We start from the raw sequence: 27,837 nt of genomic DNA on the forward strand, positions 1-27,837 counted from the left end.
AAAATTTCTGACTGAGAAACCAAATACCAGTTTTCGTACTTCTAGCTTCAGAACTGCCTGAACAATGACATATTTTAACAATCCTCTCATCCATTGCTTCACCCCATTAGGTATGGAATTTTGAACGATCCCTTATTATTTGATGCCTAAAGTATAAGATGAAACACCCTCTCATCCAGTGCTTCACCCCAATTAGGGGTGTAATTTTGAACAGACCATTACTAAACAATGCCTACAGTATAAGATAATCACCCTCTCCAAATTTCAAGTTTTTGTCCTTAGTGTGCGATAATGAGTCAATGAATCAGTCAGGCCCTATTTTTGCCCCATTAGTAGCTGAATTTCCAGAAACACAAATACATTAAAAAAAAAAAAAAGTCCTGACACAGAAGCCACCTACGAATTTGCATAAATGTAGCTTTAAAATTACTTAGTGATTATTTAATAATGATTAGTTTTCACAGCAATTTTGACCAATTATTTCACCCCATAGGAATTAAATTTCCTGAATTGTTGAAAAACATATTTCTTTACTTCTGACCAAGAGAGCAAATATCAACTTTCGTGGTTATAGCTTCAGAACTGCATTAATAGTGACATATTTTCAAAAACCCTTTCATGCTCTATTTCACACCCATACAGGCGGAATTTTGAAAAATTCCTTCTTAAGCAATATATACCTCCATAACATGTACATTTCCTAATGAGATTCATCATAAACAATCCATCACAATTTGAGATGATTAGTGATGTTCGTCTACAAAACTACTTTTATCAGTACAAGTGGATGCCAGACACAGAATGCCAAAAGAGATGGGTTGCTGGCCAATGGCACATGGCAAACTGATAGGGGAAAAGCTATTTAACTGGCTGAATATATGACAAAACTGTTTTTCTTGGCTCTCAATGGTGAGTTTTGGAAGCCTGTAATGTTGTGTATTTCTATTACTCAGAGACCAAATCCCTACATTGGCTTGTAACTAGTATGTGTTGTCCTCAGCTGAGTATAGCCCATTCTAAAGAGTTAATTAAGAAGCTAAAATTAGTAGATGGAAACAAGTAATTAAAAGCACAAAACATAGATTTCAAGCTATGTGAAATTTTATTTTGTTATTCTGGTGGATTTTGTGTTGATTCAGTAGGGAGCTCCATAGCAGGTGGGTTACAGTTGTGATATACACAGGTGAATGGTTCTCAGTATTGTTAAGACAGTGTACAGTACGAGCTAACTGTCTATATTTTTCTGACTAGTTGGTACAAGCTTTCCACTGTTGTAAAAGCATTGAGAATGATTCTTACTGGCAATGTGATGTGGTTTCAACAAGTAGCTGGACTGGAACTCAAAGGGCTGTGTGTGGAAGGAAGAAGAAGAAGAAGATGATGATGATGATGATGAAGGAAAAGCACATAGGATTAGGGAAGAATACTCGTTATTTGGAAAAAAGACAAATATGATTAACTTGAAAATGACTGAAGATAAAAATCTCCTAACTTCCAATTGCTACAGACTGATTTGCCTTCCTGATGACGTTATAAAGCATGTGAAAACATGTCCCACATAAATATGTTTTACCCATAATAAGAGGGTCATATGCCAAAATGAACTAACAACAAATTGTTTGTTTGAAGATATTTAGCTCTAAAAGCCTTTTTTAATAACTAGTTGTGAATTGAGAATAGTAAATCACTTGCAACAGACTTCTGATGTATATTCAATGCTACTTATTTTATTTACAAACTAATAACACACATTATCAAGCTGAAAAAATTATGTTCATTAGAAGTAAGTGTAATGAAAACTGATCTACAACACTGTTTCATCACAGTTGTCACGCATTGAACAGCCGTGCCTCATTCAATTTTGATTGTGCTGCATACTAGTAAGTGACAATATCTTGTACATTTTAATGACATTGTTTCATCAATATGATCTCCAGCACTCCAAGATGCATTTTGCAAATTTTTGTAAAAATAGTGAGGAATAACAGAATTGAAGCACAGGGGAAAAAAAACAAAAACAAAAAAAAAGAAAAAAACACATTGGTTGTAGCACTTTCTTCTTAACACTTGTAAGTGGTTTTTCTCTGGGACGCTAGATGTTCAAGGCAATATAGTGAAGTTCAGTTAGCAGACCACCTAATCATTTAGTGAAATTCATTTCACAGTATTTCAGATGGGGGAAAGAAAATACCCTGCTGTTAAAATGTCAAATATAAAGGAATAGTCACTCTTCCTTTCCATCACATCAAATTTTTAACTTTGCACATTTTTATTATTTGTCAGAACGGCATGTGCATGGGTAATGTGTTGGTTGCATTTCAGATTACTCTCAGTGGGATTGAAAATGGTAGAATTGAGCAGATAACAGTAGCATGGGGCTAAAAATCTTTGAATGAGCTCTTTGATGAGCTGGACACAATCTATTCTGGTTATAATGGTTACAAGTTTGTATTTCTATTTTGGACACCACATGACACTGACCAAAGCACTATAGTTTCTTTCGGAAAAGTAAACAAAAAAAGTATTCTGATGAACTACAGAAAGCACTAAAAGAAACTAAAATATTTTTGGAAGGAATAAGAAAGAAACAGTTTCTCATTATGAATCCAAAAGCACATGAAGTTCAAGCCACGATCAAGTTCTCTAAGCCTGATCAATTAGCAATGCTGACTATTAATGCACAATGTGTTGTAGGTTATAAACTTGAAAATTTATTGTAGGTTTCTTAAATTGTATTACTAGTTTAAGGAGACCAGAATGCTAAAAAATGGGGGAGCATTAATCACGTACTATAAGAACATTAAAATCCCAGTAGGCACTAAAATGACAACATTTTATGTTTGTAATATGTACACTAATGTCACTGAAGATGAGGTTTGTGACATTGTTTTTGAAAATCTTAGTAGGTTCATTGGCAGACAACCTGATGAATTTGAGGTTATTAGTATTTTGGCACTGGTTTCGAGTTTTAATTATTTCAAACGTGGTGATCAAGTGTACTCGCAGCAACAAGAATTGGCTATGGGCTCTCTGTTAGCATGCATACTGGGGAACATTTTTATTCACATTTTGAGGACAAGTTATTAAGACACATATGGGTGATGCTAGTAAGAGTATGTGTCGAAAACATTGTGTAGATGATGCTTTTGAACTCTATGACCGTTGCTGAATAAGAATGCAACAATTGCACAAAAAACTAAATGCATCCTTGGGAAGACTAGTTTTACAGTTCAACATCATATTAATAGGATTTTACTGTACTTAGATTTGAAGATCATATTAAATGCTAATAAAACAGAAAATGACATACCTAGAAACGAGCTCATTACTAACTCAGTCCTGCAAGCAGGTTCTAACCAGCCACATAAGTACAAAATTACTGCCTTTGGTCCCTCCTTGGCATGTTAAATTGTGTTCTGCTTTAGCCTGAGGGACTGATAGGAAATTGGGTATTATTAGATATACTGCTGGACAGAATAATTACTCTGCAATTATGGTTGATAAGCAGAATAAGAGAATATGAATGAAAGTGGCCAAAACACGCAACATCACTCCACTCCCAGCGAACAAAAGGGTAATATTAGGTTCTTTAGGATCCCATATCATGGATGTGCATCTGAGGAGATCGGAAGACAAATTCTGATAGCTAATATTGTCTCAGCATATTTTGTTTAGTCACTAAGCTAATAAATTATAAAGCATATAAGAAGTACTTATTTTCTAATCCTGGTGTATATTATATTGTTTGTAATGCACGACAGATGCGTAATAGCAGATATATTGGTCAAATGGGAAGGAACTTTCATACTAGATTTAAAGAACATACCGGTGTTTGTTAATTCCATGCTCTGATCTTGCATCTGATTGATAATCAGCTTGAATTACAACACATTAATGATAATTTGGTAGTCTTGCACACTGCAGGTAATGGTCACACACTTAATATCCTTGAAGAGAGAGAAATTGTAAGCAGTTTCCACTCTCACCCTTGTGGAACTATTAATGAATGCACAGATTTGTACACAGAAATATTTTAGCTAATTATGACATACTTCAGCCTACAGCTTAAGTTAGGTTTTTTTCAATTTTTGTCTATGCTGGTGTGTGGAGCATTTCCTCTTTTAATTGTAATTTTGATAACTGGCCTGATTTTCTTTTATAAAACTATTTAAAGTGGTGGTCACACACCTTTGAATTGTATATCTAGATGTACATACCCCCCCCTCCCCTCCCTCCTGTGGTTAGAGTATATATATTTTCTGGGCTCAGAATTTTAAACTTTCCACCTACCATGACTGCAAGCAACAACTGCCTTTGCATCATGCCTGGGATGTGACCTCACTCGTCTCTCCCCTCAGCTGTTCACAGTTTTCCGATAAGTACAGGCAGACAAGCAAGACGGTGTTTGTTGCAGGGATCCTATATCAGTGTCCTTCACGTATTGTGAGGCCAACTACATATTTTTAATATTTTTTAGGTGGTACATGATTCTACAGATGGTGATTTTTCTGACGGATTTTTGTGTTTTGGTAACTTCTTAGGTTCTCTGTTTCATAAAGTGTGACACGGAACTTTTTCTCCATAGACAACGTAGAGTGGAAGACAACCTCAGTTCTTATATTCTTTATGTGAGGAATGCCCAGTTATCAGTTTGCTGTTACATTTTTCATATTTGAATGACTGCTTATCTATAACTGTAACAGATTGTTTCCATTGTTACAGTATGTGCCAGAAGGTGAAATTATATTATACCGAAACCATTTGTAAGTAATAAAACATTATTGGCTCAAACATTTTTGCGACTTTGTTTATTTTGTGAAAATGGACATTTACAGTTGCAGTCACCCTATGAAAAGAACTCTTTTTAAAATATTACAACCATGTTGTTTTAATACTGCTACAGCACTCGGCCATAATGTGAAACACACGACATTAACAGGGTAAGGAGACTGAAGTATGTCATTGTTAAACGCCTCTTTAAGAAGGGCATTAAGAGAAATAATAATAACTATCAAACTTTTTCACAATTAACTTAAAGGTTTTGGGGGAATATAACACATTAGGATGGCGCATACGTTCATAGTGTTTTTCCGTACATTTAGTAAACACAACAGATACACGTCACGGAGACTTTAGTCATACTAAAATATTCTCTTTCACTATTTACAAGTGTCTGACAATGCTGGGGTAACTTTTGTTTTTTGTCAGTCTAGCAGAAAGCAGGTGTATGTTATTATGAAGTAGCAACACTTCACGCAATCTTCCTTGTCATTGTTCTTGGATTGTCTGTGTCTGGCATCTCAGTTGTTGACAACAAATGTCAGCAGTGATGGTTACACCTTGGGGAAGGAATTTGTAATACACCACACAGTCACCGTTTCACCAGATGCAAAACATTATCTTTTGTGGATACACACAGGTCTTCATGTGAGGAGTTGCTGCTTTGTTTAGGCTCAACCATTTCTTTCTTTTTGCTTTCTCAACCTTTCCTTTCTTTTCCTTATGTTAGCATAAAGACACAACAATACAGGAGACTAATGGTCGGTGTTGTTCACAAGGCAATCGATAATGAGTTGGTGTTGTTCACAAGCCAAATGATAATGAGTATTCAAGGATGCAAATAAGGCCACTCACAGATTGTTTTGATTTTGGCTTGGAGCTTGTGGTACACAGACACCCAATTTTTGAACCTTCCCAATAGCATGCAAACACCATACAGTAGTGGGATTATCACAGTTCATCATATTTGCCAGTTCTCGAGTACACTGACTTGGATCATTGTTCATTAATGCATTTAAATGATCTTCATCAAACCCCAAAGGTCTTCCTGAATGTGGAGAGTCACTAATGTCAAAACGATCCTCCTTTAAATGAGAAAATAATTTTCTTGACATGCTCTGTCTAGTGGCATTATCCCTACATGTGGTACAAATGTTTCTGGCTGCCTGCATTGCTGTCACTCCTCTACTGAACTCAAACAGAAGAATATGTTGGAAATTTCCTCATTTCCCCAATTGACACTCCATTTTCTGGTGTCCACAGCTCCACTCACTAAGGCAAAATGACAATATGTAAACTCAAACAGCAACAGTGAACTACAAATAAAAATGACAATAAATAAATAAATCCATAGCAACTGGAATATCAACACACAAAACAGAAATCACGTATTACAGATCTCAAATGCTTAATTTCAATAACAATTGTTCTACATGTAATTGGTAATTTTGGTAATGAAGGTATCAGAAACTTAGCTTACTTTGTTAACTTCATTCATTGAGGGTGTATGGAATATTTTTCTGGGGCAATTCACATACAGACATTAAGGAGTCATTGGCCAGAAACATTATAAAAGGATAATACCCTTGAAATTTATGCAGGTAGTTGTTTGTAAAATTAGGCATAAGGTCAGCCTCAGGCACAATTTTTAAAATAACAGTAGCACTTGTACATATAACACTTCTACACAGGAAGGGGAAAAGTATGCAGCCATAAAAATATTTGACTACCTCCCTTGGGAATAGTGAATAGATAGTACATAATATGTGGCTTGATTATATTTAACAAATTTTGCTGTAGATTAAGATTCAAAAAATCCAGTTACATAAGTGACCAGAATATAGTCGTATTTTCAGAGAGAAATTCTATCTTATTTGCAACACTACTGACACATTTCATATCATTGATAGTAGTTGTGAATAAGATCCACGTAAGAGGGAAAACACTAACCTAAACCATCTGGTATATGATTTACGACTGTCAGCTTGTTTTTTCATTTACTACACCATGATTAAATTTTATATTTTGCTGTAATATGAAAGAACATAAAGAATTACTATAAACAAGTGCATAACTTACCCCAGCTTTTCGTGACACCATAATTCGGCATATAAGATTGAAGTAAAATATGCAGAACAAAACTGAGCTGCTAACGAAATATGGAGAAAGTCCAGCTCAATTACCACACCACTGAAAATGTTAATAATAATAATAATAATAATAATAATAATAATAATAATAATACCAGCTGCATCAAAATACATCTAATATATTGCATATGAATACAAAACAATACATGGGATAAATGACTCTCTCTTACCTTATCCTTTGTTGAGCATGCCTTCTCATTCTTAAAAAGTGCACTACATCAAGCATACATTGCACTGATGCCCTATTCATAATCACTTGTAATTTAAACTCTGGTCCTGAAACTAAAAAATATAAACTGAGACACTGAAATCTGTGCTGGCCGTACTAATTATGATATGACTCAATGAGCAATATAATGCATCTCAAAATTGTAAGGATTTTAAGTGAGGATGTAATACATGTTAAAAAATCTTACATTAACATATAATTATAAACCATATAGTGTAACAATGTTCAAAGTTATTTCTCTGCCGCAAGGCAAAATTCTTTTGCCAAAGGTATCATAATTCAGAGTGAAATATGACTGAAGAAATAAATGAAGAAACTGGATAAGTAACAACATTTAGCACTAATCATTCTTTATTTACATCAGTTACATTTGCCAATGGGCATGATCTAACACAGCTCATTTGTACTGTGCACTAGATTATGAGTCAGGGAGGGGAGCCAGGCCCAGACTGAATCCATAAAGCAGATTAACAACTGTTTGTCTGTTACAGCAGCAAACCTGAATATTGTTTTTTTGGTGGCTTTCCATGTTTGTCTGGGCTGGTCTCTCATCACCGCCTCAGAAAATATGATTATCAAGTAATTAAAATGCAATAACACAGAGGACAATGCTTACACATTTCACAGACCAGTGGTGCACACTACTTCCCTCCATTAGGTTAATTATGATTTTAGCAAAGAAAGGAGCTGTATTCACACCAGAGACTACATACGTACTATCTTGATCAGCAGACTCCTCCATCAAGTATTCTGCTATCACCCTAGTAAACTTCCCACCATCTTCCTTTTAATTATTTATGCCATAGCAAGCAACATTCCACCTGACAGTAATGTCAACAGCAACTAATGTTACTTCAGTCCCAGTAAATGACAATCTCAGTCACTCCATACTGATCCAACTCCTATAATGTCCAACTAGGGTCAAACATAATTCCTCAAAACACAAACAAAATCAACATTTGTATGATTCACTGTTGCAACAATTGTTACCAGTCTATTCTCAGCATTGTAGCACACTCCCACCAACTAGCACAATAAGATTCTCATCTGAAAAATTCTTACACTGAGTTTTGAAGTCCTCAACCACCGGGCTGATTTGTGGTTTTCGCCTGAAATGTCTGTGACCTGGCATCTGGAACTTACAGTCAAACCCCTATTTATGTTGTTCTGTGGCTCAGACTTAAAAAACCACAAAACTGAGAAAAATGCAGAATTGCAGAAAATGTTAAAACCCCCAAATTACAAGCAAAAACACATGTAATTGGCATATATGATTAAAAATTTCAATCCTCTGCACTCTCTGTAAGTGAAGGAAATTAAATGTACAATTCAATGTTTATACAATAATTTGTGGTAATGAATTTCATCAGTTCTTAAAAAATCACAAATGTGTAACACAAAGAGAAAACTCATCAAAAAATTGAAATTGGTGTCTGGGACAAGGTAATCGATCTATTTCCCAACATGTTACAACCACAAATTATACTTCAAAACACACGTTTTTGAGAGTTCATCCTTTTTTCTCACTCAGAAAAAAGCAAAAATTGATGAACATGTTGAATTAAAGCAAAAACATCACAGCAGCTAGGTGGTTAAACCATAAGCATAAATGCAGACATCTGCTTAATGACAAACTTTGTCACTATTGCTGTTATTTTTTAATGCTTTTCTTACAAGCCACACTTCATGTGCTCATCACTGTTGAAGTGTTATTTTAGGCTTGATGAGAGAAACGCAAACATGAAATAATGAGTTTACTTCCCTAGTTGACGTTACAACCTTATTAGAAGTCTGCTCAGTGAATTTCTGTACACTGTGTAAAATGTAAATCTGAAAGAAATCTCTGGTGCTACAGTTTTACTTCATGCCCTCTACCACTGTTGCCAATCTTTACAATCTACTGTGTGTGGTGAAAGTATATACATGAGGAGTGTATGTAGATGTTGCAGTTTTATTGTGTCGGATTTGAACATGAAAGCTATCACAAAACCCTTGTTCTATTTCCATGTCACATCTCTCTCATAGCACATCATCTGCACGAAAAATATAATATTAGAACTTCACAAAATGCTTTCGCCCCTATCTGCACTCCCTCTCCTCACATCCAGTATATGACCTCGTTTTGTGTGTTTAGTGTGGTGTGGTGGCTGCACTGACTGTTGGGTGACTTAATGAGTCACCAGCCAAAGAGAGTTCACTAGCCGGAAATAGGCGGTGTTTCCTCGGTTATGACCAAGAATACTCTACAAGACACAGTTTGAATTTAAAATGTTGACAATTGATATTGATGCTGTATGCAGAACATCGGAAATTCGTGAAAAAAGGTAAGATTGAGTTATATGTGGCACAAGAAAAGGTGGTGATTGAGCTGCTTCGTCATGTACTGGCTCGGTCTGGAACACTTTGCATCGACTGTCTTATTCTTCCATTACTGCAAATTTTGTTGGCAACACTGATTGTGCTTTATACACCATTTACTCTCTCCCCTCCTCTCTCCACAACAGCCTAAAATATTCCCTTAGCTTCACCACCACCTATTTTGCAAACCATCTGTCTTGTGTGTTACTTACAACTCGTTTAGTCACATTAAAAGTCAATAGGAAGAAAACAAGATGAAGTCAAGTGAGATGTTGAGTAAGAACTTCGAATCGAGGTAACGCTTACTAGGAAGAAATGTAAAATCTGGGAATTTTCAGGGTTGACCTTATGAGTTTTTCACAGAGACTATGAATTTACGGCGTAGAATTATGAAAAACATAAAATCGGAGAACACAAAATCAAAGATCCACTGTAATACTTACTGCAACAGCTAACTGACATTTTTTCCACAGCTTGAATCTTTCAGTGGGAATTTTCTACTTTCTGTGAAATGACTTATATATATCCTATTGAAAGTAGCTTGACTGATATCCTAATGAAAACACCCAGATTACATGAATGTCCCTCTCCCCTCCTCCCCAAATCAGTGACAAAACTGTCAAGATACTGTTTTTTAATTCTCTGACTGATGTCCCACTTTTCTTTGCCTTTCTTCACATGCTTACCATCCTCCCCAGCATTGTCCACTGCAGCATTAAGATCTTTCTTAATCTTCCTCTCCTGTTTCGCTGTGACTTTGTTCAATGTGCAGAATCAAAAATATCAATTACTTGACTATTGTATTTCAGTATTTCCTCCAATGAAACTATCACAAAATCTGCACAGCACCCCTGCACCATCTTTCACATATCACTTCAAACATTTCATACTAACTATTATTTATAAACACTTGGGAAATACTCCCAAATACGAGGGTGAGTCAAATGAAAACATTAAATTTGTAATAACAAATCGAAATTTCGCGCTGTTATCTTGTAAGTTGGTAGGCGTGCTAGTGCTACAAACAGCGTGCAGAATGGCCTGTAGGTGGCAGCGTAGTGCAGATGCACACATACCGTTACAGTATCAGTATAAAGATGGCCACCTCACTTGCGACTTTCACCAGGGAAGAACAGCGTTCTGTCATTCGGTTTTTGCGTAGTGAAGTTGTGAAACCTATTGAAATTCATCGATGAATGAAGGTTCAATACGGTGATGCATGTCTGTCACAGCAGCAAGTCTACGAATGGAGTAGGAAGTTCGCAAATGGTGTGACTTCAGTGGAAGATGCTCCTCGTCCAGGTCAGGCACAACGAGTTGTGACTCAACAGAACAGTGCAGCAGTCAAAGCCACAGTGAAGGAAAACTGGCAGGTGACACTGAATGACATTGCAGCATGTTAACAGATTAGTCATGGGTAAGCACACCACATTGTACATGATGTGATCTAGTTTCACAAAGCGTCTGCAAGATGGGTACCACGGCAGTTGACTCCTGAAATGAGAGAACAATGTGTTGACGCTTGTGAAGAACTTCTTCCACGCTTTGAACGAGAAGGTGATGGCTTCAATGCAAGAATTGTCACTGGGGACGAAACCTGGTTTCACTTCCACCAACCGGAAACAGAGCGAGTGAGCAAGGCATGGCGCCATTCCTCGTCACCAAATCCAAAGAAGTTTTGAACAGAACCATCAGCAGGGAAGGTTAAGCCGACTCTCTTTTGGGACGAAAAGTGCATCATTTAAGAGCATTACATGCCTAGAGAGACCACTGTCACCAGTGCATCATACACAGATCTTCTAAAAAAAAAAAAAAATCATCTGCGGCCTGCAACCAAATCAAAGCGACGCGGACTGCTGTCAGCAGCTGTCCTTTTGCAACATTACAATGTAAGGCCCCACAATGCCCGTATGGCATTGCAACAATCACCGACCTGCATTTTGAGTGTCTTCCTCAACCACCATACTCAACAGACATTGCCCCAAGTGATTTCCATATGTTTGGACCACTCAAAGATGCAATGTGAGAGAAGTAGTTCCGTTCTGATGAAGAGGTATGCCACGCGGAGCACGAGTGGTTGTGCGAACTACCAAAAGAATTTTTTTCTAAAGGAATTTATGCACTTTGTAAGTGCTGGAGGACTTGCATTGAGTGTGGGAGAGGTTATGTTGAAAAGTGATACAGCTTTGTACCACTTCAGCACAATAAACCATATTTTAAAAAAATATTTAAGGTTTTCATTTGACTTATGCTTGTAAAAATATTTATATATTATGCATTATGGCAAAGGAATAGTTTGATTTTACTGTACTTGCATTTATGATTTTCTCCTCCTGCAATGAAATGAGGGACATCCTACCTGAGGTCCTCCCCCCCTCCTAAAGTGGTGTTCCAATGCCCACCGACCTACACAAAATTCTAGTCCATTCCAATGCCACTCCCACTCCTAACTCATTGCAACAGGGATCATATCCCTGTGGCGGGCCAGGGTGCAAGATCTGCCAAATCTGCCTACCCAGCACCTCCTACTCCAGTCCTGTCGCAGGCTTATCCAACCCCATCAGAGGCTAAGCCACTTGTGAAAGCAGCCACGCCATATACGAACTCTGCCGCAAACACTGCATAGCCTTGTATGTTGGTATGACTATCAACCAGCTGTCCACCAGGATGAATGGCCGTTGCCAAACTATTGTCCAGAAAGAAGTTGGCCACCCTGTGGCACAACATACAGCTGACCACAACATGCTCTGTTTCAGTGGCTGCTTTACTATTTGAGCCATATAGATCCTTCACTCCACCAACAGATTCTTTGAACTACGCAGATGGGAGTTATCCTTACAAAACATACTCCGCTGCCATAATCATCTGGCCTCAATCTCAGATAACTCACTGTCCCCGCACCCTCCATACCCAACAGTTTCCCCTTCCTCCATTCTGTCAACAGTGCCCCCCCCCCCCTCCCTCCCCTCTCTGCTGTGCCACCATTCATGTCCTCATATAGCCTCCAGCATGTCCCTTTATTCTGTCACACACTCCCCACTCCCACTACTCTCCTCCCCCCTCTCCCATTTCATGTCCTCACATAGCCTTCAGCGTGTGCCACTTAACACCAGCCACAAGTATAACTGCCACCTGTCCCTCTTACACTTCTAGCTGGCAAACAGGCTGCACCCCTTCAAGCCACTAGCCACACACACCCAGTGCTCTCCTTACCTCTGATCTCCCACTTCCCTCTACCAACCCTGCCCTACAATAACCCCATCACAGCCAGCCCACCTGCTGCAAAACAGCAGTGGCACTCTCTGTCTAGTCAGCACCAAAAGGGGTGTGTGCATTCTAGCTTATCTTTTGACAAGTTGAAAGGTAGCAAGTTTTCCTTCTTTTGTGTGTGCCTTTCAATGACTTGACATTTCTGCTTTTCAGTGAACGATGTCCTTTAATCCTAAAGCTTCTACATGCTACTACGCACCAATCATTTATATTTGAGTTATTAACTGCATGCACTGAACATATACATTTTTTCCTTTGCAAGCATGAGAGATGGGGAGGAGGGAGGTCTGCAGTTATTTTAATTTTTTTATCCAAAAATATGTTATGAGTTCTTAAGCTTGTATGATGAGACAATTAACAGTTGACTTACTATCTGTTCTCATTTCTGACAGCGTATTTAACTTCTTAACTGACAGCAAGTGCTTTTGGAAGTGCTCTTTGAAGAAATGCTGTAAGTGGTGTATGACAATAGAGCTGCATACTTTTTCCTTGCCTGCAAGTACCAAATCTAATAGGTACGGGAGCACCGCTTCACATAAGGACACCTGCAACAGACAGCAAATATATAATATATAATGAACCACCAGGAAGTAATACTATCACATATTATGATCACAACTTAAGAAATTCTTCATAGCTAGAAATTGAGTGGCTGTGATTTCTCAAGATTTTCATTTGCGGGTACACTTTTATTCATTTACTTATTTATTGAGCCCCATACTGCCTTTCTTAAGGGTATCAAGCTGAATCTCTTCAGCTACATACATTATTACAGAGTTCTCATGTGCAACTGATTCTGGGTACTGTATTTATCAGTTTATATAGACTGTTGCTCATTGGAACACAATTACCAAAGTCATTTACAGACATACACACAGGTGCCTTTTTCTGTGCTTCCATCTGCAGAATGCCACAGCAGATGTCAGTCTGTTCAGCAAATGACGACTTCCATACAAAGGGGAAAAAAGAGAGATGACTGGAAAGCACATACCTCATTTAAAATTCACCAGCTGAAAAAAAAGGAAGCACCCAGAAAGAAAGAAGCAAACAAAATGAAACTTGAAAGGTTGAGAGGGTATGTGATGTCACTTCAGAGATTACAAAATAGAGTAAAATTTACAAACGTCAGTAAGGGCTCCCTTATCAGTATGATGCTGCACTCCCTCTGGCCAGGAAGCTTGCAATGATGTGGTTGGGAAGAATGTCTTGAAGCCATTGTATCCTCTCCTGAGGTATGCCGGCTCACAGCTGTTGCAGTTGTTCCTCAATATCCTGCATACTGACACTGGGATGGGAGCTGAAGTACAAGCAAGTCCCACACATCTTCTAATAGGAACAGATGTGAGGAACTATCCGGACACGAGAGTCATGCAGACAGTTCACACAGAAATGTGACATGTGGACGCACATTGTCCTGTTGAAAATTGGCATCACAATTTTGTCACATGAGAGGTAATACATGAGGATGCAGGATGTCTGTGATGTACAGCTGTGCCTGAGTCACATCAATCACAACTAGTTGTGACCTGAACTCTCACCCAATAGCTTCTCACAACATGAAATCAGCTGTGCCTCTCCAAACCATTAGAAGAATTGTACTTCTGGTGATGGGGCAACCAACTGGTTTTAGCAAGCAATTAGTCAGTTGACTGTTTTTTTGTTCAGTTGATTTTTTAATAGAATGAAAAAAAACTGACAAACTAGTTTCTGCAGCCACATCAGCTATATAATTGTGTATGTTTTGCTCACTATCTGGATTTGAGTGTTTTCCACAATCTGAGAAACAACTGACAGAAGTCTTTGAGGGTTGCATTTGTTTTATATATGTTTTCACTGAGTCCCTGAGTTTGAGTGATTTCACTTCATTTCAAATGTGTGGTGCCCACTGCCGGAAGCTCCCTCTTGCTGCTGCCAGGAGCGCAGCCAGAATGAGGATGTGGCCTGGCCGCTGATGCCTTACAGACTCACAATAGCAGGAGGACACTTGTGGCTGGGCCACCTCCTCACATCAGCTGTGCTCCTGGCAGCAGCAGGAGGCTCATGTGGAGTGCATGGGGGCAAATGTGCAACCTGACAGGGTTAGACAGAGTTTTTAATTAATGAGCATCATCACACATAAGTAAAGTGGAATGCAAACAGTTGTTGTTTCTCTTCTTCTGTACCCCTATGTGCACTTTTACATTGAACTTTGTACCACCAACAATTAGTCTATTTAGTACATAATTAGATGAATATATACAATGCTTATTTTAAACTTTGGTGTACCTCCAAAGACATCATCATGTGCCCCAACAGGTTCAGTCTTATTTCAGGAACACTGCTGCTAAAAGTGTCAAAGAAAAGGAAGCATGGAATGTCAAAAAAGGTTCAAATGGCTCCAAGCACTATGGGACTTAACATCTGAGGTCATCAGTCCCCTAGACGTATAACTAATTAAACCTAACTAACCTAAGGACATCATACACTCCATGCTCGAGGCAGGATTTGAACATGCAACCGTAGAAGCAGTGCAGTTCGGGACTGAAGCGCCTAGAACCGCTCGGCCATAGCAGCAAAGCTTGGAATGACACAAAGTAAAAATTTGTTTCCAAGTGACATGTTATCATTTTGGCAATATATATATAGCAGAATAATGTAGGTTTACAACATATAGCAGAAAGAGGAAGCTGTGGTGGTTTACAACTGACAGCAGGGGCGGGACAATGGAAGAGTTTGGTACCTTGTGAAGCTGTAGCTCGCAATATACAATGTGAGTTATGGAGTCAGCATAGGAAGTAGACATGTGCTAGTTTTGTGTGGTGGGGGAAGGAGCTGGCTCAGACATGCAGTAACCTGTTTCCACAGTACATGTGTTTCTCTGACCTGAAAACATTAAATAAATTATGTATATGTTTTCATGAAGTATAAAGATAATGTAAACCATTCTATTACTCTGAAAAATGCTGAAAGACGTGTTTCTGATGATTATATATATAAAATAGAAAGAAACTTCCACATGGGAAAATTATATTAAAAACAAAGATTCCAAGACTTACCAAGCGGGAAAGCGCCGGTAGACAGGCACAATAAAAAAACACACAAACACACACACAAAATTTCGAGCTTTCGCAACCGGCGGTTGCTTCGTCAGGAAAGAGGGAAGGAGAAGGAAAGATGAAAGGATGTGGGTTTTAAGGGAGAGGGTAAGGAGTCATTCCAATCCTGGGAGCGGAAAGACTTACCTTAGGGGGAAAAAAAGGATAGCGCGCACACACACACACACACACACACACACACACACACACACACACACACATCCATCCATACATACATACATATACAGACACAAGCAGACATAAATGTGTGTGTGTGTGTGTGTGTGTGTGTGTGTGTGTGTGTGTGTGTGTGTGTGTGTGTGTGTGCGCGCACGCGCGCGCGCGTGTATATACGTATCCTTTTTCCCCCCTAAGGTAAGTCTTTCCGCTCCCAGGATTGGAATGACTCATTACCCTCTCCCTTAAAACCCAAATCCTTTCATCTTTCCTTCTCCTTCCCTCTTTCCTGACGAAGCAACCGCTGGTTGCAAAAGCTCGTAATTTTGTGTGTGTGTGTTTGTGTGTTATTTTATTGTGCCTGTCTACCGGTGGTTTGTTTTTAATATATATATATATATATATATATATATATATATATATATATATATATATATATATATATATATATATATATATTACCTCGTCATACACAGTGAGGTGGGCCACTGAGTTGACAAAAAAGATGGGTCATTTATAAATACAAAATGTTGCAAGAAGAAACTGTTATGGAAACTTATGGTTCTGATATATGTATCATTCGTTGAACAATATGTTATTTCCACAATATGAATAGCGAGACGCAATACTGAGGACAGTGCTTCCTGACTGAAAAACTAATAGCTTTTTGAGAAGGTAGTTGTGTTCAGTGAAAGATTATCAGGGATTCAAGATATTGTTGAAGAAAAATGGAAAAAATGGGAAATTGTTAACACATTCACGAAGACTGGCAACAATATTTTGGAGTTATTGAGAAGTACAGTAACATTGGGAGGTCTATTACGTATGTTAATAACACTTTACTTATTTATTTACACATTTAGTTCCATAGGACCAAATTGAGGAGCAAATCTCCAAGGTCATGGAACATGTCAGTACATGAAAGTACAACTTAAAAGTAATAACAGACAAAGTAAAATGTTTATGAACCCTAAAAAAGTCAAGCCATAAGTTTCAGTAAACGTAATCAACAATATAACAAAAGAATCGGCTTCATTTTTCATGGAACTCCTCAACACAATAGAAGGATTGACCCATGAGGAAACTCTTCAGTTTTGATTTGAAAGCGCGTGGATTACTGTATTCTTGTGGTAACAAATTGGAAATGGATGCACCACTGAGTGAAAGCTGTTAATTCTTGGGAATAAGCTGATACTGTCAACAAAAAACAACAATATATATATATATTTTGAGAGGCCAACATCGAAATACCCAGACCAATGAAAAGGGATTGACAAGAGTTTTGCGAACTTACACCACTTATTTCCTGAACTGCTCATTTTTCTGAGCCAAAAATATCTTTTTAGAATGGGAAGAGTTACCCCAAAATATAATACCATATGACATAAACGAATGAAAATCACTTACTTCAGATACGGTCTGAATAGTAAAAATGGCAGCATTAAGTCTTTGAACAACATCCTGAATGAGGGCTTTCCATGGCAGTTTACTATCTATCTGAATACCTAGAAATTTGATCTGTCCAGTTTCACTAGTCATATGTCCATTCCGTTAAATTGAAATGTCAGGTTTTGTTGAATTGTGTGTAAGAAACTACTGTGGTTTAGCATTAGTCGATTTTCTACACATCATGAACTTATATTATGAACTGTACTATTTGAACAGAGCCAGTGTTGCATACAACATCACTTACTACCAAACTAGTGTCATCAGCAAACAGAAATATTTTAGAGTTACCTGTAATACTAGAGGGCATATCATTTATATAAATAAGGAACAGGAGTGGTCCCAACACTGATCCCTGGGGCACCCCCATTTGACTGTACCCCACTCAGATCCCATACCAGAGCCATTCTCAACAATATGAATAATGACCTTTTGCCGTTTGTTGTGGTGAACCAATTGTAAGCTACTCCCCAAATTCCGTAATGGTCCAACTCCTGGAGCAATATTTTGTAATCAACACAAACAAATACCTTAGTTAAATCAAAAAATATGCCTAGCATTCGAAATGTTTTGTTTAACCCACCAGTACCTCACAGAGAAAAGAGAATATAGCATTTTCAGTTGTTAAATGACTTCTAAGGCCAAACTGTCCATTTGATAGCAAATTATGAGATATAAAATGATCAATTATCCTTACACACGCAGCTTTTTCAATAACTTTAGCAAACATTGATGACATAGAAAAGGTCTAAAATTGTCTACATTATCTCTCTTTTTATAAAGCGGCTTTACTACTGCGTACTTTAATCATTCACAAAACTGACAATTCTAAAAGGAAAAAATATGGCTATGTACAGGGCACCACAGTACTTTAGTATCTTGCTAGGGACTCCTCCATATCCATGAGAGCCCTTAGTCTTCAGTGATTTAATTATTGACTCCGTCTTCCCCTGATCAAAGAGGAGTATTTCAGACGCCAATCCCGAAAAGGCATTTTCCAGGGGAGTTATACGATTCCCTGTAGAAACCAAGTTTTTATTTAATTCACCAACAATGCTCAGAAAGTGACTGTTAAATACTGTCTCCTTATGAATTGACCATATCATTTTAATTTTACCCTGTGAATTATCTATTCTATTTGCATACCAAAAACTCTTTGCCATCCTAACAACATTTTTAAACACCTTGCAATACTGTTTGTAAAGGGCTACTATAGCTTGATTGCAACTACTTCAAAAATTTTGATATAATTCCCACTTTGATCTACATTATATCCTTATCCCACTAGCCACCCACCCAGGCTACTTTTTACTGCTAGTACCCCGTTTAGAATTTTCTAATAGAAAGCAATAAGGGATGAAGTAGTGAAGGCAGCAGAGGATCAAGTAGGTAAAAAGACGAGGGGTAGTAGAAATCCTTGGGTAACAGAAGAAATACTGAATTTCATTGATGAAAGGAGAAAATACAAAAATGCACTAAGTGAAGCAGGCAAAAGGAATACAAATGTCTCAAAAATGAGATCGGCAGAAAGTGCAAAATGGCTAAGCAGGGATGGCTAGAGGGCAAATGTAAGGATGTAAAGGCTTCTCAGTAGGGGTAAGATAGACACTGCCTACAGGAAAATTAGAGAGACCTTTGGAGAAAGGAGAAACATTTGCATGAATATCAAGAGCTTTGAGGGGAAACCCAGTTCTAACCAAAGAAGGGGAAGCAGAAAGGTGGAAGGAGTATATAGAGGGTCTATACAAGGGCGATGTACTTGAGGACAATATTATGGAAATGGAAGAGGATGTAGATGAAGATGAAATGGGAGATACGACACTGCGTGAAGAGTTTGACAGAGCACTGAAAGACTTGAGTCGATACAAGGCCACCGGAGTAGACAACATTCTATTGGAACTACTGACGGCCTTGGGAGAGCCAGTCCTGACAAAACTCTACCATCTGGTAAGCAAGATGTATGAGACAGGTGAAATACCCTCAGACTTCAAGAAGAATATAATAATTCCAATCCCAAAGAAAGCAGGTGTTGACAGATGTGAAAACTACCGAACAATCAGTTTAATAAGTCACGGCTGCAAAATACTAATGCGAATTCTTTACAGACGAATGGAAAAACTGGTAGAAGTCGACCTTGGAGAAGACCAGTTTGGATTCCGTAGAAATATGGGAACACGTGAAGCAATACTGACCCTACGACTTAGTTTAGAAGCTAGATTAAGAAAAGACAAACCTACGTTTCTAGCATTTGTAGACTTAGAGAAAGCTTTTGACAATGTTGACTGGAATACTCTCTTTCAAATTCTAAAGGTGGTAGGGGTAAAATACAGGGAGTGAAAGGCTATTTACAATTTGTACAGAAACCAGATGGCAGTTATAAGAGTCGAGGGGCATGAAAGGGAAGCAGTGGTTGGGAACGGAGTGAGACAGGGTTGTAGCCTATCCCCAATGTTATTCAATCTGTATATTGAGCAAGCAGTAAAGGAAACAAAAGAAAAATTCGGAGTAGGTATTAAAATCCAGGGAGAAGAAATAAAAACTTTGAGGTTCGCCGATGACATTGTAATTCTATCAGAAACAGCAAAGGACTTGCAAGAGCAGTTTAACAGAATGGACAGTGTCTTGAAAGGAGAATATGAAGATGAACATCAACAAAAGCAAAACGAGGATCATGGAATGTAGTTGAATTAAGTCAGGTGATGCTGAGGGAATTAGACTAGGAAATGAGAGACTTAAAGTAGTAAAGGAGTTTTGCTATTTGGGGAGCAAAATAACTGATGGTGGTCAAAGTAAAGAGGATATAAAATGTAGACTGGCAATGGCAAGGAAAGCATTTCTGAAGAAGAGAAATTTTTTAACATCGAGTATAGATTAAAGTGTCAGGAAGTCATTTCTGAAAGTATTTGTATGGAGTGTAGCCATGTATGGAAGTGAAACATGGACGATAAATAGTTTGGACAAGAAGAGAATAGAAGCTTTCGAAATGTGGTGCTACAGAAGAATGTTGAAGATTAGGTGGGTAGATCACATAACTAATGAGGAGGTATTGAATAGGATTGAGGAAAAGAGAATTTGTGGCACAACTTGACTAGAAGAAGGGATCGGTTGGTAGGACATGTCTTGAGGCATCAAGGGATCACAAATTTAGCATTGGAGGGCAGCGTGGAGGGTAAAAATCGCGGAGGGAGACCAAGAGATGAATACACTAAGCAGATTCGGAAGAATGTAGGTTGCAGTAGGTACTGGCAGATGAAGGAGCTTGCACAGGATAGATTAGCATGGAGGGCTGCATCAAACCAGTCTCAGGACTGAAGACCACAACAACACAACAATGGAAAGCAACTCAAAGAGCATGCGAGAGGTGTTAAGGAAAGCATTGTTTTTGTTGCTTATGTTATCGACACTATAAACATCCAGCCACTCTTGTTCCTGAACGATGTTTAAGAAACTCTCAACTGCCATTGTATTAGCTGTCCTACATAGTTTGTAATTATACAGGGTGGCACATGAAATGTGTTACCATTTTGTTTTTGAATATAAACTTTGTTGTCAATACAATCTGAAAGGAACATATACTACAATGAAGAGCCGTCCAAGGAGATTTGTTCTAATTCAGCACATGCTCAATATGTCCACCATTTCGTTTCTTAATTTCCTTCAAACGAACACTGAAGTTAGTGATTATCCTATGGCACATGTCTTCTGTAATTTCACTGCAAGCTTGAAGAATATGTCTTCTGAGCTCCATTAAATCACGTGGACATTTCAGGAAAATTTTTTCTTTTAAATACCCCAAAAGAAAAAAGTCACATGGATTGAGGTCTGGACTATTGGGGGGCCAATTTTGTCCTTCATTCAAACGACCTGGAAACCTGAGTGAAATGATCCGCATGTCGAAATGCTCGTGTAAAAACTCCAACACAATGTTTGCAGTATGTGGCCTTGCTCCATCTTGCATGAACCACTGCATGTTGAAGTGCAAGGCAGTAGCAAGAAGCTGTGGAATGAAGCTATTGCGAAACATGCTCAAATAACACTCGCTGTTCACAATTTCTTCAAAGAAAAAGGATCCAATAAGTCTGTAACTGGAAATTGCTGCCCATGCTATAATCCTCGGAGCATAATGTTTTTCATGAAGCACTTGTGGGTTTTCAGTAACCCAAAAGTGTACATTTTGTTTGTTAAACACACCGTCTAAATGAAAATGCACCTCGCCTGAAAAACCAAACGTTGTTGAAAGTTTCGTCCCTATCCTCCGTCCACAGAGCAGAGTCTCTGCTGCTTGTGTTCTTCAATGAGCTTCTGTGCACAGGTCATCTTGTATGGGTACATATGGAGGTCACTTTTAAGAATATGTTGAACGGAGCATCTGGATATTCCCAGTTGCAATGCTGCCTTTCTACACAATTCCCCGGGACTTTTCTGTACAGCAGCTCATACCGCTTCAATATTCTCCGGCGAACAAATAGTTAGTGTGAATACTGTTTTTTCTAGAGTACTTCTATGCACTACGCATCAGTCATGTAGGTGACTAGTTGCCTTTCCCTTATTTTACATATTATTGCATCCAGGAATTTGCATAGTTGTTGAACATTTCAATTAATTTGACAACTGCATCTTAATTTAAACATGTTGAAATAATAAACTGGCTTTTGCAAAAAATATAATTTGTTTTATGAGGAGATAAGAAAATCAGAATTGTTCTCTCATATTAAAACCAATGAGGAAAAATCGAAACAGTCAAAACTGATGCTGCCATTGCTGTCTATGAGCAATCAGTTCTTGGATTACCTCTTTACTACAGTCCTATTTAAATGGAATAAAATTTGCAGTAAAATGAAACAATACTTGCTGAAGACAGTAGTTAAATTCGTAATGGCTAGTGTAACTGAAATATAAAATAAGTTGAGTACTTCTCTTGTTACATTCATGTTTGTAAATTCCAAGAGAAGTAACTATTGACATGACAGAACAATTCATTGTTAATGTACAGGCCAACAGCATTATTGTTAGAGGAGTAATGACGTAAGTAGCAATGATATCCCATGTAACATTGACAATGACAATCAACAGCAATGTCACTTACATGAGTGCCTCACATTACTAGCATGTGTAATTTGATGACATTATTTTTAAGGTGGATAGTAGCAGGAGTGGACACGCCCTGCCCCCACTTGTGGGTGCAAGTGTGGCTACCCCCCTCTCCTCCCTCTCACACACGCCTTGTATCTCATGCTACATCTCAACTATAAATAGCTAGGTAAGTATCTGGTAGATTTGATAAACCCAGATGAAAAAGAACAGTGCTTCATCATAGCATGAAAACAAATCAGACCACCACAGCAGACACCAGACTGACAAGAAGCATTTACAAAGTGACATGTTCAATACAGCTACCACAGCTTGACTTATCTGGAAAAGAAAACATATAAGTGTGTGTGTGTGTGTGTGTGTGTGTGTGTGTGTGTGTGTGTGTGTGTGTGTGGTCCACCAATCCATACTGTTTCAGTTAATAAAGTAAGAGCATTAGCACAAGCTATTTCATAAACACTGATTGACTAGACCTGCCTCTAGCCTTTTCCATTCATACCAAGCTACAGGTATCGATTTTTCTGGCATATCATCAGCAAAAGTAATTGTCATTGTCAAAGATTTACCCTCCATTGCTGGTGGTGCCACCAGCAATGGAGAGAGATCACTGAAAAGGACAGCAACTAATGCTGGAAGAAAAACAGAAAAATTATTACACAAACGTTGTTTGAAGATACTGAGACAGAAGCCATTAGGCAGTATGTCACTTACAAAACTGCTCCAGTTTCGAGGCATTCATTCCTACTTGCCAGATCCTTTAGTATTACTTTTTCTCCACATTTAACAATTCCCTATGAAACACAACCATCTATAGTCATTTACTGACTGAAGGAAACAATTTAACAGTGGCATTGTTATATGATCCCCAAAGCAGGCTTCCCTTGTCAAATGCTTTAAATATGACAAGATCTTAACTTCTTTAGCATTTCCCAGTTCCTCAGCAGTCAGCCAATGTGATAACACAATTACTTAATGAATCTTCATTTTGCTAAATTTATTTGATATGATATTTGGAAAACAACCAACACCTAGTAAAAGCAGTACTTAGAAAATTGAATTATGGAAGAATAAGGATCATGAAAATGTATCACTACTGTTGATATGTTGATAATGTATGAACATCAAAACATCTAAACAGAAAATACTTCACTCTTCAGGGCAGTAAAATAAATAAATGAATAAAACCACCCCAATGTGTTCCTGTATAGATAACGCCACTCACTTTACTGACACGTAAAACATGAACAAATAGTTTATGATCAAATCTTACACAGAAATACTAACACAAATTACTGCTTTATTATATTAACATTACTCTGAAGTAACATCCATGAATACAAATATTGCAGCATTAGAAAAAGGAATTGCTTGAACTTCTCTTCGGTGTAATGCAAGCAATGACAGCTAATAAAATCTACTGTTCACATGGACCTTTGGAACCACTAATTGCTGTGAGAAAGACACAACCTTTGTTCCATATTGGCTATGGATCATCAATTTATTGTATTTACATGCACTGTATGCTACGTGTATTACTTAAAAATGGTAACATCCAAAACTAGTCATGAAGGACACACGAATGTGAGGATGCGTTGTTGAGTTACTACAATGGTTATAACCTTCTCTCTAAGTAAATTTAATGAGGAGAATGAAAACTCTCAATATAGATAGTAATACATTATATTCTATAATTTTGCTTTCTTGTTAGTTAAATTAAAGAAAACAATAATTTTCAGCTAGAAATGTTGTTGTATGTGTTGTTGCACTGGACCCAATCCATCAATCAAAGCTTAATCTTTTAAAGAACAATAACTCGTGTACAAATTATATTAGTTTCATATGAATGCATTGTCAAAAATGGAGGACTTTTTCAAAGTTTTATCTGGAACAGATCTCAAAAGAAAATAATTAACAAAGAGGGGCAAGACACAGAAATCTATTGAGTTTGATGAGATTCGGTGTACTAGCTGCAGGGAAGTAACTACTGTGATGTGGTTTATGTCACTACACATTTGTTTATGAAAAAAAGTAAAAATTGAGATTTGAGATCTAAAAATACTATGAAAAGCAAAGCTGCTACTCACCATGTAACGGAGATGCATTCGGTGTGTGTGTGTGTGTGTGTGTGTGTGTGTGTGTGTGTGTGTGTGTGTGTGTGTGTGTGTCGTCTATTTTTGACGAAGGCCTCACTGACCGAAAGCTTTTTTGTGGCAGTCTTTTTGTTGTGTCTGCCCGTGACTCAACACCTCCACTTCACGGTGAGTAGCAACTTTCCTTTTCATAATATTGTTACAGTCCATCCTGGATTGTCCATTGTTTGATTTGAGATCGAAGGTTATCATACAGGATTTCAGACACTAGGAATCGTTAGAATACTCAAAAATATCTTTTATTAATTCATATCTCACACACATATCCTAACAGCTTCAAGGGACATAGGAAGTGCTTACTAACTGAAGCAGTGACCACATAGTATGTGGCTTGTGTTCAGAGTACAGCCAAATTCCATATATGTAAGTTAGAACTGCATTTCTTACAATTATTTTTTACTCTTTGGTAACAGAGTGAAAACTGTTTCAAAATGAATGTATTGTTGGTGAGCTACTAACCTTTACTCTGCAGACAGGTATTAAATGTGGTAAAAAGTTTTTCTCAGCATCAAAAGTTTGCAAAATACTGCAAACAAGATTTGTAATCCATTTTTCATGTGTGGATCGTCCAGGTGTCCAGGTATCACGGCAATCCACTAATTTCCTGAATAGCTCTGTATCTACATCCAAGCTGATATCATGGCGTGACTTTTTATGGTTAATGAATGGCATGATATAGTCTTGATTAAGAGACCTTGATGCTTCACTTTCTGAAAGAATGCAACAATAAAAAAAAAATTAGTTTCATAACAAGCGAACAAGGAATAGTGGTGAGAAACTTAGCAGTTATGTTGCACTTCTGGACATAGTTATGTTCCCATATTACAATGTTTTTAGAGGACCAGAATCAACCCCCAAAAAACCACCATGAATTCTGGAAACAGCAGTTAAGACTGTGTCCTGGAAGGAATTACACACAATTCTCACTCTTGTCAAGCAATCAAAATATAAGTTTACAGGTTACTGCATCAACTTTTTGACTAAATCAAAAGTTTTCCAGCAAACAAAACATGATACATCATCCTAAAGGAGGAGAAGTAGTCAAATGAGAAAAATTTTGAGTGTACTCCAAAGAAGTGTTACAATCAATCAATCTCAATAATACATAATGACCTGCTGAATTACATTAAAATCTCCAAGAGGCTGTTTGCCATTGATAAGTAATATATAGGGAATTTGTAAGAAAGAAAATGTTAGTGATGCACAATGGATTGCTATTTGCTGCAGGAAATGGCACCTCACCCTCAACAATAGTAATTGTAATGCATTGAACATAAACTGACCAAAAAATCATTTAGCATTTGACTACGTTGTTGACCGATGGCTGGAAATGGTCACAATCCTAAAATATCCAGGAATATGGATCTGGAGGGAAAACAGTGGAAGGACCACAACATTTTTTTAAGAAATGCAGATGCAGATAGATTCAATGGAATAAGCTTTAGAAAAAGTAATTCATCCATGAAGGAGGTGGCTTGCAAACTTACTCAAAGTGTCAGTGCGGCACCCATATCAGGTATGATTAACAGAGGAGATAAATAAGATTTAATCAAGATATGTTTCTACTATCACTATTTCTGTTAATTATTGTGTGCCACAGAGATGCTCAATGAACATACGAAGAGGCTTACTTCTAAAATTAAAAGAGTCGATGTTCTAAGAACATCCAAACAAAAAGTAGTTTACTTCATCCCGCATAAATCTCGCAAAACAAAAATGTCAGAAAATCGATCTTAAACTGAGGATTACAGACAGCAACTTTTCATTTTTGTATTTGTTTCAGTGTACACAGAACTCCCCTGTGAATTTCCCTTTGGCATAAGCCACATATCATAAACCAACTGATCATTTACCAATTTTATTTTACACGAGCACAAATATTCATAGAAATGAATATAAATTAATACCACTGAGCATAAAGTCAAAGGGTTGCACATAGCCTAAAACATAAAAAGTTAGTAGGCTTAGAAAAAGTACAAACAATTGTGCTGAAACTATGCATAAAGAGTATACAAGTTCCCTTAACAACCATAATAAATGTGTTGTTCATGTTGGGAAAATTTCCAAAGTGTTTAAAACAGGTAAGATGTGTGCTTTTGCTAAAGAAAGTTAACACAGAAGACATAGAAAATTACCTGCCCATTTCCCTGCTTTTGTCATTCTCAAAAATGACAATCAATTATGAAATACAAATTAACGAATTACTTGAATCAATACAACCTTCTGAGTGAACCACAGTTTGGTTTCCAATGTGATAAAAGTACAGAGTCAGCCACAGTAGAATTCACAAAGGTGGTATGTGCTGCTCTTGACAAAGAGGATTGTGTGTCAAGCATATTTTTAGAGTTTTCTATGGCTTTTGATACTATTGACCAGAAGATTCTAATAAATAAGTTATTACTATTAGGAATAAGAGGCTGGCTAATCTATGTCTACATCCATACTCGACAAGACATCATATGGTGTTCGGTAGAGGGTACTCTGTACCACTACTAGTAATCACCTTTCTTATTCCTCTTGCAAATGGAGTGTTGGAAAAATGACTATGTGTCACCGTATCAGCCCCTCATAGTTGGCAGTGAGAGAAAAGTGTTATGTAAAGAGTGAAGGCGATAGTGCCAGTGAGAGAGGGAAAAAAAAGAGAAAGTAGAAGTGTGTGTGAGTCAGTGATAATGAGATGCAGAGCCTACAAAATGATGACAAGGAAGAGAGAGATGGTGACAGTGAGAAAAGACTGTGGCAGTGGGAAGGAGTAAATGATATATTAGCATGAGAGAGAGAGAGAGAGAGAGAGAGAGAGAGAGAGAGAGAGAGAGAGAGAGAGATAGAAGAGACAGTAATAGGGTGACAGAATGAAGGAGACTGATGCTGTAAAGCAGGCAGCAGTGACATTAGGAGGGACACAAGGAGATAATGACAATGAGTTACACTGAACAAGTGAGTGAGAATGGGCAAGTGGGAGTGGATGGAAATGAGCGACTTACAGCAATGGACTAGTAGTGTGAGAGAGTTACAGTTAGGGGAACTTGGGGGAGTGAGAGGTTAAAAAGTGTCAAAATTTTTAAGGGGGCTGAGGAAGGTAGAATGTGGTTTCTGGTAACCCACTTTTCAGC

The 27,837-nt window shown here is 37.8% G+C and overlaps 1 protein-coding gene across 3 annotated transcripts in view; it reads right to left on the reverse strand.

Annotated features, from left to right (window-relative positions):
• Positions 1-27,837, reverse strand: part of LOC126328921 (serine-protein kinase ATM) — a 458,551-nt gene that overhangs the window by 142,230 nt on the left and 288,484 nt on the right. For all 3 annotated transcript variants that reach the window (XM_049996079.1, XM_049996081.1, XM_049996080.1), the window contains 4 exons: positions 25,184-25,434; positions 13,157-13,331; positions 7,100-7,211; positions 6,859-6,969 (listed from right to left, as the gene is read on the reverse strand). In XM_049996079.1, coding sequence (XP_049852036.1) covers positions 6,859-6,969; positions 7,100-7,211; positions 13,157-13,331; positions 25,184-25,434 — 649 coding nt within the window. The remainder of the gene's footprint in view (positions 1-6,858; positions 6,970-7,099; positions 7,212-13,156; positions 13,332-25,183; positions 25,435-27,837) is intronic.

The sequence above is a fragment of the Schistocerca gregaria genome, chromosome 2 (genome assembly GCF_023897955.1).
Source record: "Schistocerca gregaria isolate iqSchGreg1 chromosome 2, iqSchGreg1.2, whole genome shotgun sequence".
Lineage (NCBI taxonomy): Eukaryota > Metazoa > Arthropoda > Insecta > Orthoptera > Acrididae > Schistocerca > Schistocerca gregaria.